This window comes from Homalodisca vitripennis, chromosome 1 (genome assembly GCF_021130785.1).
Source record: "Homalodisca vitripennis isolate AUS2020 chromosome 1, UT_GWSS_2.1, whole genome shotgun sequence".
Taxonomy (NCBI): Eukaryota; Metazoa; Arthropoda; class Insecta; order Hemiptera; family Cicadellidae; genus Homalodisca; species Homalodisca vitripennis.
Window position 1 is genome coordinate 86,618,491 of NC_060207.1, and position 14,509 is coordinate 86,632,999.

Consider the following 14,509-nt stretch of genomic DNA (forward strand, 5'->3'; position numbering starts at 1 on the left):
TGTTCAATTCATCAAAATGTAAATTTACTTTTATAAGCATGTGCCATAAAGAACACATACCATGAGTTGATGAGTCACCTAGTTTGCTCTATGGATTACAGAGACTGTATGCTTTGGCACTGTTCTAACTGTACAACTAGTGAAAACCTTAAGCAAGTTTTGCAAAAAAAATTTGAAGAGTGGGACCAAGAAGACGAGGTGACATACAGTGCGTGGGTACAACCGACCATACTCAACCGGTTACATTGACAGTTTCACTTAAAGAATATTTGAATCACCTAATTAAAAGCCTTGTTGCTGCATTCTTTTATCAACAAGTCACAAACAAATTATCTAAAAAGAGTTAAAATGAACACTCAAGCCAGAAGAAGCAATTGTTTTGATCAACTTCAGTGAAAACTATTCATACATTATTCAAGATGAAGTGCAAGGTTACCCCACTGGGCACAAGATAGCTGTGCTCTACATTCTGTTGTGATGTATACTTGTGATGAACAATAAAATCTAACTGTATCCAGCATTTGCGTTGTCTCTGATGATTTAGAACATGATGTGGCTTTTATGCATGAAACCCAACGAATTGTTGATGAATTTTTGAAAGCCAAGTTTCCCCAGGTTAAACATTTGCACTATTCTAGTAATGGTGTGCAGGACAGTATAAGAGCTGTAAGAATGTTTTGAACCTGTGTAACCACCAAAAAGATTTCGACATAAATGGTTGTTGGTCTTTTTTGCGACAAGCCACGGCAAATCCCCTTGCGATAAGATTGGCAGGACAGTCAAACCCCTTTTAACAAGGGGGAGTTTGCAAACTGGATCTAATAATGCTATCACCAATGTAGAAAAAGTAATGGAATTTTGCCAATCTCAAATAGAAAAAATATCCTTTTACCTCTGGAGAAAAAAACATATATACATTTGTGGGTATACCTGGAATCCTGTTTTACTCCAGCCAAAACCGTACCTGGTACTCGAAGTTTCCATTGTTTTCTCCCACAATCAGAAATGGTGATAGCAAACAAAAGGATTAGTTCTGATACAAAAAAAGTATGATGTTTGATTTCTGTGAGAAACACTCTCGTCCTAAAGAGCAGCTAAATATGACGCAAATTTTCACAAATTCGTATGTGGCTTGTATTTATGAAGAACATTTGTTTGTTTTGTAAAGATGAAGAAGAGTGTGATGTAGAAATTAAATTTATGCACCCATTTGGACCCTCTACTTGATTTCATTGGCCATACCAAAAAGACAACATTTGTTTTGTCCCATTGCAGAACATTATAAGTGTTGTTGACTCCCCAACAACCAAAGGCAAGGGAAGAGTTTTTTACTTTCCAGAGACTGTTGTAAAAAAAGTTAATCTAAAATTCAAAAATTTTTAAGAAGAGGAATCAATGAAGGACATAAATCGGTTAAATGATTTACTTTTATCAAGCTACTTTTAATAAACTAATAAATAGCTATACAGGACTTAAAAATGAACTGTACTTCATTTATTTATATAAATAGTTAATTTGATGTTTAAAAAAGATATAAATATATATATTATTCATATGACTTTTTTCATTTTCATTTTATTATGTTAAGTTCACTTTATTACGTAAATTGCTTAGTGTAAATTTATTTGGTTTTAACTTGTTTGAAATAAAATAAACAGTTTTTTTTACAAGTCAGTTATTAAGGATGACATTTTAAATTTATTTTAATATACGAAAACAAGCTAAATGTATTATGCTGAAATTTATTATTTAAAAATCTAGGCAGTTTATTGTAGATAAATTATTTTAGTTTTAACAAAGGGAACATACTTGAAATCTTATTTTTAACAGTATACATTTTTCAATAAGCTAAGAAAAATACCTAACACATAATTCTATAAAATAAAGCAATAAAAAAGCCACAAGTATTATTGGTTCTTCAGATGGAACATTTTGCATAGATCAATGTAAAAAAATGGACTTATTATCATTCTGCCTTTAGGAAAAATATTTTTTTGAAAAATACCATTTTCGCCCAAAAGATGAGAAAAAAATTCAAAAAATATTTTTTATTTATTAATTGAATGAAAATAGAGTAATGTAATAACTTTTTCTTATAAACCGCATAGTTAATTTGACAATACTTTTTTCACGAGATTTAAACCAGAAATGCCTAAGATACAGATTATTTTTGATCTGACAATATTCACTGTTCTAAGTCTCAGATAGAGTGAAAACACCCATTTTTTTTTCAAAACTTTAGAATGCTATAAAGCAATAACAGTTTGTGATAAATAGTTGAAACTTGGAATGTTTTCATATCTTAGTAGGAAGATCATAACCTCCAAGTTTCATCAAAATCTGAGAGGTTGTTGACAATTTTTAATTTTTTGTAGATGATTTGATGTGTTATGATCCTAGATTCAGTTTTAGACTACAGCGATAACCACCACGCTGCTACCAAAACAATTGAATCATCGATATTCATGATTATCGAATCATCAATATTCACAAGTAACAAATCCCCAATATATCTACTGAAACAAAATTACGTTATGGATATTACAAATTACAGTATTAATAATTCAACTGTTTTTATATCTTAAAAAGTGATAATTTAGTGATGAATACAAAACTATAATTGTATATTTATGAAATGTATAAAACAAAATAGTGTAATATTAATATTTAGTTACTTTTTACTATTTTAAAGAATAAATGTGTCTGATACCTTGTTGTGACACAAATAACATACGTACATCGGCATTGTACTTGCGGCTGCTGGTCGTTACTGTAAATACCATACACATAATTGTAATTTGTTTGAATTAATTTGGAACAATAATGCAGAAACGAATTACGTTACAGAGTTTGAAGATTGTATTAAACAATATTGTTTCCCTCTAAAATAAAAACGGATAGCAATTCTTGGTTATAAATATCTATAGATCAAATGTTTTAATATATATTCAATAGTTTAGATATTTATAATCGATAGTTGATTTAATTGTCGTGGTGGCCGCTTATTATGCTGCAGCACTAATTTTAATGTTCTATAACTTCGTTATTCATCATTTTCATCCCTTGAAATCTCAGGATTACACTGTTTTTCTTAGGAGGATGATAGCAATAGGTTTATAACGTGAAATGTCTTTTGACACTCTTGCCACTCGTTGCTTTACTTAAGTTCCAGGTAATTCTAAGCAATATATGGGTCAACCTCGATTTTTCTCATATTACAATATAATGTTCCAATAGTCAATTAGAATAGGAAATGACTAGAATTTCTTGCCGGAAAGCAGTTATAGGGAGCAGGCAACCGCCAGCCAGACGGTCATATATTGCTTAGAGTTACCTATTAGTGATCAGGGGCACTGACGTGATCTGGGCTTCAAATTTGGAACTACTCGAGTTAATTTTTTTTTCTAAAAGAGCAAGCAGCGCGCAGCGGGCAGGCATCGTGCGTGATCCTTTTTTTTATTAAAAATTTCTGATAAATTGTTATTACATATTACAATATAATGTAGGTAATGTATGTAAAACAATTTTAAACACATAATTACATGCTGGAAAGCAAAGTAAACCAATATAATCCGCCCAATACAAAATCTCCGTAAAAATCTGGTAAAGGAATCTGTGTCATTCCTTTGGCCTGAATCAATTCAGTATAGACGAAGATCACACACGATGCTTGCCCGCTGCGCAGCGCTTCGCGCTGCTTGCTCTTTTAGGAAAAAAATTAACTCGAGTAGTTCCAAATTTGAAGCCCAGATCACGTCAGTGCCCCTGATCACTAATAGGTAATTCTCGCGGTTGCCTGCTCCCTATAACTGCTTTCTAGCAAGAAATTCGAGTCATTTCCTTTTCTAATTGACTATTGGAACATTATATTGTAATATGAGTTGCCTGCTCCCTATAACTGCTTTCCGGCAAGAAATTCTAGTCATTTCCTTTTCTAATTGACTATTGGAACATTATATTGTAATATGAGAAAAATCGAGGTTGACCCATATATTGCTTAGAATTACCAAGTTCCAAACACCAATATCTCAATTTTTAGTATTTACTCCACAGATTTTGTTTGTTGTTGATCCCGGTTAATAAAATATAAGCTCCTACTTACTGTCTGAAAATTTGTTTACTGTTGGTACAAATAATTTTAGTTATTGTTCAAATGATTATCAGTAGCCTATTGGCTGATTATGTAATTATGTGATATTTTGCTATCTGATAATATGAATATAAAAAAACCAGGTACCCTTACATTATTATGTCTAAACAATTTATAACGTAAGTTTGAGCATAAGCTATAGGCTAGGTATTTGTGTTACATAATTATGAGCCCACCAGTATAACATTAACCTGCATAAACAAAGAGCAAAAGACTACTTACAATCGAACCTCCATACGAAAATCTGTCTCCTTCAGGGTCACTAGAAACCCTAGTCCAAATCGGATCTCTTGAAGAACTCGTGGATTGATATCCAACGGATCCCTCACGGGAAATACTCATTGAAAACAGTAAGTGTTATTTATTGTTTGGCTGTCAGATCGGTAACTAGATAGGAAAGACAGCGTGTGTATTACGTAATACAATAAGAACTGTCATCGGGTTGCAATCATAAGGATTTTTTCATGGTAATGTTGGAAATAAATTAACTTATTACAGAGAGTATACACAAAATCAAAACAAATTTTTAAGGGTTTAAGGTTAACCTAATGTTAGCATGTTAGCTATATACATTACAAAAAAAGAATAAATAATGACATTCCGTGGATAACCTGAATATTTGACTTTTACTCTTAGTAATCAGGTGATATTTCAGCTGTTCCAGAGCGTAATACAGCGATAAAACTTCACAGTTAGCTTTGTTTCCAAGTATAAAAACACATATCTAAAACTGCATTCTGTATATATCTAAAATGTCGCAGTAATTGTTTATTTGAGTCTAGAAGCCTATGAAATCTAACATACTTGGTCCAGCCAAACTACACAGTTTTAGATAATGTCGAGATTGACAATGTGCGGTATACATTCAACACGCTCTACCATACTTATGCGGCTTTATATGTCCATATGCGATTCAAGTGGGTTGTCTTATTTGTTTATTGTTGACAATTAATAGCAAGAATGAGCTGTATTTCTAAAATTGTATTATGTAAACTGTGCTCATTGTCACTTTTATTGCGAACTGGTACTTCCAATAAATCTTGTTTTTGTTTACCTTATCATTCACTAATGTGTCATTAATATCCAGTTAACATTGAAATTATTGATTATTACTACCCTTTCAAAAATTCTTTTCGATTTACTGTAGTATGGATGATTTTAAAATAACGGTGTTTTCTGTGGAAACGTATTTTTATTGTCAGTCTATACGAAGAATTATCGTCTAAATAAAACTCTAATTGCCTTAATGTTAATCTTACCCTCTAGAATTTTCTTGCTACCTGATATGTACTATATCGAGAGACATGCTTCGTTCACCACTAGCAATGAAGGACAGCATTGAAAGTGCTCTCATTGGATTATTGGCTTTTCCGGTCAACGATATTACTCATAAACTAATTTTACTTTGAATTGGAAACCTTAAATACTAGATTGCTTCATAGTACAATATAGTGGACGTCACTAAGTACCTTGGTGATTGCAGTTAAGGTTCAATAATAATTTCCGGCCTTGTTGTAAAGAGACAAGTTTTCCTTTATTTTAAAACAATGACTGTGGCATGTATTTATATAAATCTTGAAGTTATTGTTCTAATAATCTTGATTGCTTTTATGATCAATGCTTAATACATAATCATAATACAACACAAAAAAGAAAATCTTAGCAAACCTTGCATTGCTGTTCAAAAAAATTACCAGAATCTGTAAAACAGTTACTATTCAGGAAATTTAACATAGTTATGTCTAACTGGCTTCAGTAAAAGGCTTTTTATACAATTAATTAATATCTGACTTTTAATAAAGATGAGTTAGAGATTTAAAATGTAAAACATAATTTTAGTTATGACAATGTCTATTGTAAACCTGTTTTATTAAATGGCAAACAAATCTTCTTGATTCTTGACCTATCCAATGACGTACGTAAGGGGATTGACGGAGCTTGCACCATCCCAATATTACTCTACATTAAAAAAGTATATTCTCGAGATTTGAAGCTAACCAATACTATTCAATAAAGTTACAATAACAAGAATTATTATTTCTTTATTGTCTAATTGTTCCTATTGAAGATGTAGTAAAGATATACTTACCGCACTCTACTTACTCCCTCACCCGTCGGCGTTGCCACATGTCATATAAGCTAATTCCCAGTATGAAGCTATGCGACGTGCACAGTCAGTCAAAACACCCTTAAAGTCGGCATAAATTTATATACCGTCAAACAGGCTAACTTGGGACAGTTTTCAACTTTTCCGCCGTTTTATGTCTACTACTCTTAATTTAGTGGAAAGTTTTGCTTTCTCATGTAAAACTTAGGTCTTAGTTAGAACTTTTAAAAAACATTTTCAAATTTTTGCTAAATTACCCAGGTTGACAAAAAAAAAATTAAAAACATTGTGTCCCAAGTTACCCTTGAAGGTTGGCTAACTTGGGACAGTCATATAAATTCTGTGTTAAAGAGTTGTTAAGGTCTCTGCAGGCTAACTTGGGACTGAGAACTTTGTGGTAAACATTGTTCATGCTAAAATAACATTGATTCAACCAATTTTACAGTATGTTAATGGTGTAAGTAATGAAGTACTATATTTTCCCTCATTGGGAAAAAAATGAAACGAACAAAGAACGTGTGGAAAAAATAAATTAAGACTCAAGTGTGAAATACATAATTATTTTAAATTTGAAAAAAAACAAAGTGTTCCATAGTACACATGGAATTAAAACTATATACTTAGTCCATTTCATATGGAAAAATATATCTTCCCCTCGACACATTGATGGGCTTAACTTCCTCCAAGATCTGTGAGAAATCCACGGTCCATAATGTCATCGATTTTCTGGAAAAATATACACATTCATGGCTTTGGTCGATCTTCTAAAAAACTTTACTTCAACATCAGAGTTTTTAACAGATAAAACCTTGCCGATAAACTTTTTTACACTTTCCTTTTTAGTTCCCTTGTCATAATACAAACACTTCAAACCACTACGAAAGAATCAAGAGTGAGATCTTGCAGTTTTTTTAGGCAGCGCACCACTACAACCTGGTCTTTTCAAGCTGCTTTTCTTCGCTGACATCTTCATCCTCAGAGGAAAAGCGCATCTCATCAGACATATCATGAAGAGAATAGTGTCCATCCGAATCCTCGTCACTGGATTCTTCAGCTGTAGGCTTTTTTCTCTTGATTGGTCTAGTAGTTTTTGCTTCTGTTGTTTCAGGTTCACTAGAGTTCTTATTTAAGTCATCCTGGATCACACTTTTTCCTGGAGCAACATCAATTTTTTTCTTCTTTTGTTTTCTTAGTGGAGTTGTTTCACTTTTTCGTGCCTCTTCAAGGTAAGCTTCAAAGCTGTTTACAATGACAGAGTGATTAGAACCACTGATTGCACTGTCTTTAGATTGCGGCTCTTTTTTTCTTAGCCAACCTCTTTAAAAACCTGATTCTCTGTTCAAAGGAACAACACACCTGATGCCTTTGAAACCTGACTTAACACATTGTTGACAGTTGCTTCCTGGCCCATAGAAACTAAACATTTATTCAGTAGACGAGGGTAAAACATCTTTTGAAACTCCTCCACGATTTTTGCTCTTCCATTCATCCAAAACCTCTCTCCACTTCACCTTTAGGGGGTTTTGAAAAATGCTACGTCAAGCGGCTGGCAAATACCTGTGTGCTGTTAGGTGGTAGAAAAACAAATCTTATTTTGTTCTTTACACACTCATCAATAACCCAAGGCGAAACATGACTCGCCAAATTGTCTCCCATCAGAACTTTAGGACTGTCTTTGAAGTTTTTGAAGTAGGGTAAAACTATTGTTTTAAACCAATCTTCAAAAATTTCCATAGTGAACCAACCACTTTTTTGATCTGTTGTACACAGTACCTTTTGGCCCATTTTCACACCAAGAGCTATATAAGTTCTCTGCTTTATATACACTATGTATGGTGGTAATAAGCTTCCATCTGAAGCCGCACTGAACATAACTGAGGTACTGGACTTTGACGAATCAATTATCCTCTCGCGGTGGCGTATTCCACGCCGTACTATAACATTTTTTCTTCCCGGGTCATCTGTCAAGTTTGTTTCATCATAATTAACAATTAGATGAGGGTCCACGTCTTTTAGTGTTGCTGTAAGTTCATCAAAGTACTGATTCACTGTTTTCAGCATTCACACCTGCTCTGGATCTTTTAACATTTTGACATAAGCGTTTTTGTCAGGGTATTTGAATATCTTTTAACAAAAGAAATAGCCCAATCTCTGCCTGGCATGTTGTTCTGAAAGCGTCTTTCACTTACACCTTGCCTGTCCAAAAATGATTTTCACAACTAGTCGAATATCAAAAATGGTAAAGGGAAATCACCAATCTCCAGCCAAAAGCTATATACACTCTGCTATTACTTCCTCACTTTCTTGATCAAACACATATGGACGGCCAACCTTCCCAGTGTTTTTTTTTTCATTTTTGTATCGGTTTAAAAGTTGACTTCGACACACCAAACTTTTCAGCAGCTTTACGAAAGGACATGCCTTTTCCAACTTCCGTAAGTGCTTTTTTCCATTTGTTCATGATCAAAGTCTTTATATTTTCTCTTTTTTAAGTTCTTTTCTTTCTTTATTCCATCCATTTTAGTCAATCTGGAACAATAAAACACATTATTAGTTATTATACACTTTTATACACATAAAAAGACAGAGCAGTGTAACTTGGGACCCACCATTAGCTCAATAAAGAATCATATTGACCATCATTAATGATATTTAAAAATATATGTTGGTCATACAATTCAACAACGAACTCTCATTGCGTTTTTTTTTGTGTGTCAGGCATGAGTACATTACCTAGAAAAATAATTTAAACATCTCCTTAAGATATTGTCGATATATTTTTTGGAACACGTCTCTAACTGATTACTAAAGGACCTGATGTGATTATTATCAAATTAAATATCCTGGTTCTAATTCTCCCGCAAAGTCTTCATGAAGTAACCTTTGCAATATATTTTGAAATTTTTATTTCAACGAGTAGCTTCTTCTAAAAACTGCACAATTCGAAGCAAATCAACATAAATCATCTCAGGCTCATAAATCGATCGTTTATGAATGATTGGACGCATGTAAAACTATGGATATAGAACTCACGACTATCTTTGCCGTATCAGCTCTGAATTTGTTATGTCGAAACCACTTTAAATTCATAGCAAAACTGCTTATATTCTGGTAATTAACTCTGCATTAACGTTAGTTATTTATGAAAGCAAATTAGAGTTCTAAAAATATCGCCTGTCTGTGTACTGCCCATCGGAATGAGTTTCCCAACTCTGGCTTCGGTTAATCCACAATCAACCACATTTTACCTCTGAATTATCTCTGTATTTTTATTTTGGATTATTACTTCATTATCTTCAGATCACACTTGCCATTTTCTTATTGGGAGTTGATAACGAACGTGGATAAATCACTCAATGGATATAATATAACAGTGCAGTGCAGATAAGCCTAATTTGAGGCAATTGAATTAACCTTTTTACTAGTATTTTATCGAGGCGGTCGAATTTCTTTGAACGAACCCCAGAAATGTAACATCTTAGGTAGATGTAGTCTCGGTTAACGAGTTGAACATTTTGCCATCAAATATCGTGAAACTAAGTTGTAAAAGATATTTCAATACTATTTTCGTCTATATTTAATAATTTGCTTGGCAAACTCGCTATTTCATTCATTCCTATTATTTTCATCTAGAGTAACGTCTGGATCCCTTAACAAACAGAATTTTTTGGCCGGATATACCATGGAGGGCGTACGTGATGATCGAGGATTTTGAGAAACCAATAGTTCATCCTTTATAGTAGGGTTCCTAACCACCAATCACAAAGGCAAAAATGATGATATAAACACACTGGAATTATCAGAGTTCGTTCTAAAGAATATTTGCTAGTAAAACCAACGACAAGAGCTGCCATGGAAGTCCACTTAAAAATCAAACTACTTAATTTATAACAAATTCTTCAAAATAAGTTTTTGATGCTATCAAGATTTTAAACACGCCTGAGAAATGTGTTCATAAAAAAATTTTATACAATATTTTCGTTTCTATGTATTTATTTTTTTTAATGCGTACTTATGCGCAATTAATTAAAATTCACTCACAGTGTACATAATTTATGCTACACAAATATAGCAAAATGTTAGCCGGGACACGTTGGAAAGCAAACCATGACCTTCATTTAATATTAAAAAAAAAAACATTTACAATTATGACTTTTGTAGTTTTTTTTAATACATTATACATCATGTTCTCTAAATAAGTGTTTATTTATTATTTTTAGAGTTCCCAAAGAGATCGGACACGTATTTGAACAATAATTTAAAGAAATGATTCCGATAAAATGCCCAACTTAAAACTAAGATAAGCATGACACTCATATTGAATAGGCTACTGAAGAAACACTAATGCAATATTAAATGAGTGTGTGCAAAGGATTTTGTGGGGTTAGCGGCGTCTCTATGGGATGTATGCTTTGGGTAATGGACTTAAGGGAAAACGATCCTATTTCGAGTAGGTTTACTGTTTATTTCTAACGTTTCTACCTAGGAAACCGGGATTTTCCCTAAGGTGCGTCTCGATTCATTCCGGTTGTTTTACATAAATTTCTGTTCGATTATTCTGCATGTTTTTATTTTATTATTATTTTTGCCCACGTTCTGTGTCATAGTGTAGACACGTGTTAATGTAAATCGTGATAGTAAAGGATTCAGGAAGATACAAGAGAAGCAGTATGAGCAGTAATCACTCGATTGTTGAATTTACTCAGTAGTTATGGAATCACTAGTTATTCTTCCGTTTAAAGCTGGGAACACAGCACCACAACCACTCTTCAAATTAATGTCTCGTACTATAGTTGACGTAGTTGAGTCAAAGGCGTAACATAACCTTGTGGTTCGGTAGAGTTGGAAGTGATATGATATAGCTACTTTGCTGATAAGATGCTGTTACTGTTTGGCGGTCATGATAACAAGCATTAATGACTGTTGCAATGTATTTTATTATTGAATAACAAGTGTGTTGTGTATTTTTCTGGGAGAGCGAAGAGTATGATGTTCGTTAGTCCTAGAATGTGAAAAAATTTTTTAAACATAAATAGCCTATATGGAATGTTGATACTGACTCTGTCATACACCAATAGCGTATTACCATTGCTGTCATTTTTAATGCAATACTTTTAAACTAAAGTGAAAATAGTTTTGAAATGGGACACAAAATCAATATTATGAATGGAAAAGTGTTATTGTATAGGTCAATATTATTTGTGAAATGCTTTAGTTGAACGTGAACTGAATTAGTTTCACACTGGTAATAAGGAACACCCTAATAAATAGCCTAAATGGTTTTTTCCATTGATTAAAAATTTATGTTTAGCTCTATTTTAAACTCTATGAAGTAGAAGTTAATAACATAATATCAAAGAAAAAAATATTGTTAGCTATTCATTTGGTTAATTTATCAAATATGTATAAACTGTAGGGTACGTAACGTAAAACCAATGTATGTGATAGTATAGGTTAGAAAACCTCTCAGCTAAATACAGCATATAAAATTTGTTGTCAATACTCAGTATCAGTATATTAATTCCACAGAATATGATAGGTTATAACAAAGTAGGATCATTTACACCATTCAATAATGAGAGTGATGTCAAGGAGTTTGTGACTCATTCATCGGAAAATGAGTTTAGACACCGGTTCCCAGAATACCACGGAGCAAAAGAAAACTTTGACTATTCCCTGTATGCAAAAGAAGTTTTTGAAGCAAAACTCAACCTAAGATGTGTGATTTCAGAAGTGTACACTACTAGGCAGTGTAGGCGAGCTTACAAAATTGGATTAGCACAACAACAAAGAAAATGGGCAGAAGCTATGTCTAGTATGGTAGAACCCACATATCACCTAGGATCAGAGAATTGTTACAGATGCATGTTGATAGAGCAAGGAAATGTCTTAATTTCAGATTTTGCAATATCTTCATGTAGCATTGCGGCACCAAGGGAAGGCGTAATTAAGGAAGAACAGTTAAGAAGAGATGAACACATAGACCATCCATCAGATCAAGCATACCAGCTCACAATGGCTGCCAGCACAACTTTCAGCTCAACAGAGACTGATTTTGCAATATGCAATGATGAACCTATAAAAAAAATAGTGGAAGGAAATCGTCTCACACTATTGAAAAAATTTGAACCAGTAAATCCTAAGCATAAATGTATAGCATCAAACAAGAGAATTAAAAATGAGAATGTCGCACTAGAGTTACTTAGTGAAGGGTGCACACAAGCTGAACATAAACTAGTATATGCACCTCCAGCATTCGGGAAAACCACTCTGCAGCATGCAGCAATGCGTAGAGGAGTTGCAATGCTCGAAACAGATGATACCCCTGGAACTACTAATTCAGTGTTGGAGTCAATGCTAAGAAAAACCACTGTCTTAACGAACAGATTAGACCTGGTAAGACAATCTTCAGTGCCAGTAATCTTTTTCACAACATCATCGTGGGAGAAGCTGAAGGAGAGAGCCAATTTACTAGACATCAATGATGAGGGTTGGAAGAATTTGTGGCAGACTACAGAGGAAGAAGCAAAGCGAGGACTAAAATGTGTGTCTGACACAAAATTTATAACAGATTGGTTTAAGTGGCAAGACAAACCACCAGTTGTACTTGGTGCTTGGGCAAAAGCTGAGACAACACCTAGCCAGCACAAGCCAGAGTAAGGATATTATGAAATGCTTCCATTTAACATAAAATTTGGTTCCAAAATGAGATTAGAAAACTTTTATAAGGCAACAAAGTGTTTTAAAAAACATAGTTTTGATAACAATATTTAAGTTTAATAAAATTTATTCAAGAATCAAGATGTTTATAACAACATAACATTCACAATTATACAATAAATAATGCTTTAGGCCCTAACTATTGCCTTTACTAAATGAACATTGAAATAAGTTAATCAGGCTTGAAGTCTCAATGTTACCATATTTAATTATTTACACCTAATTATAGAGAGACACATTTTTGGAGGAGAAACAAAAAATTCACCTCCTAATACAGAATTTTCACTACAAACCAATGTTACAGAACTCAAAAACTGCCTGATGCAGACAGTCTTTGAAACACAATATTGTACTGATTTGTTTTAGCCTACAAATTTCACAAGCTTATTGGGTTCATGTATGTATACAATCATTTTAACAGGTATATTTAGGTTGAGTCAGAAATTATTACAAACATTTCTTTATGAGGGTTGAAGTTAAAAAATCTTATTTAGCTTACTGTTATAAAAAATACAAAGGTAGCTTAAGGTATTGAGACGAAAACATACAGCAACTAGTTAAAATAAAATATAAGTACACTAGACATTATATTGTGTAACAGACTTTAGACCTCATATTGTGTGTCAGGCTTAAGTTTTTAGGTCCTTTCATTCTTGTGATATCCTGCGGATATACAGACAATTATATGCAGTATTGAGAGACCCAACAAAACGCAAAAAATTCAACAAAGTAAGCTCATTACATAGGTTACTCATATATTAAAGTAGCACGTGACTGTACTCAGTTTATTTACAAATTTATCTAGTCTATGATTTTCTCATAGTCATCAAGATTATCCATAAGACTGGTGTAAAAATGATCGCTAATGCTTGGGTCAAATCCCATGGAATGACAAGCACCAACATAAAAATTTCAAGTTTATAGGTGAGTTCGTTCTCAAGCTAGAGTAGCGTGGACTGACACACACACATAAAAGGAATTTTGCTAGCCTCCCTAAGTAATAAGGCTTTACTAATGACCAGTCAACTGTCACACACACATAAAAGGAATTTTGCTAGCCTCCCTAAGTAATAAGGCTTTACTAATGACCAGTCAACTGACACACACACACATAAAAGGAATTTTGCTAGCCTCCCTAAGTAATAAATAAGGCTTTACTAATGACCAGTCAACTGACACACACACATAAAAGGAATTTTGCTAGCCTCCCTAAGTAATAAATAAGGCTTTACTAATGACCAGTCAACTGACACACACACATAAAAGGAATTTTGCTAGCCTCCCTAAGTAATAAATAAGGCTTTACTAATGACCAGTCAACTGACACACACACATAAAAGGAATTTTGCTAGCCTCCCTAAGTAATAAATAAGGCTTTACTAATGACCAGTCAACTGACACACACACATAAAAGGAATTTTGCTAGCCTCCCTAAGTAATAAATAAGGCTTTACTAATTACCAGTCAATGTATCAGCAGAGAAAATAAATGTTATGATTTATTAAGAAGCGTAATTTTATTAAAAATCTTAT

General features: G+C 33.2%; 1 protein-coding gene across 1 annotated transcript in view; it reads right to left on the reverse strand.

The window, feature by feature from the left end:
- The window catches only part of LOC124366061 (amino acid transporter AVT1A-like), a 34,104-nt gene extending 29,329 nt beyond the window's left edge, over positions 1 to 4,775 (reverse strand). The window contains exon 1 of the mRNA XM_046822274.1: positions 4,373 to 4,775. Within this exon, the coding sequence (XP_046678230.1) occupies positions 4,373 to 4,492 (120 nt within the window). The 5' untranslated portion in view covers positions 4,493 to 4,775. The remainder of the gene's footprint in view (positions 1 to 4,372) is intronic.
- Positions 4,776 to 14,509: the final 9,734 nt, after the last annotated feature.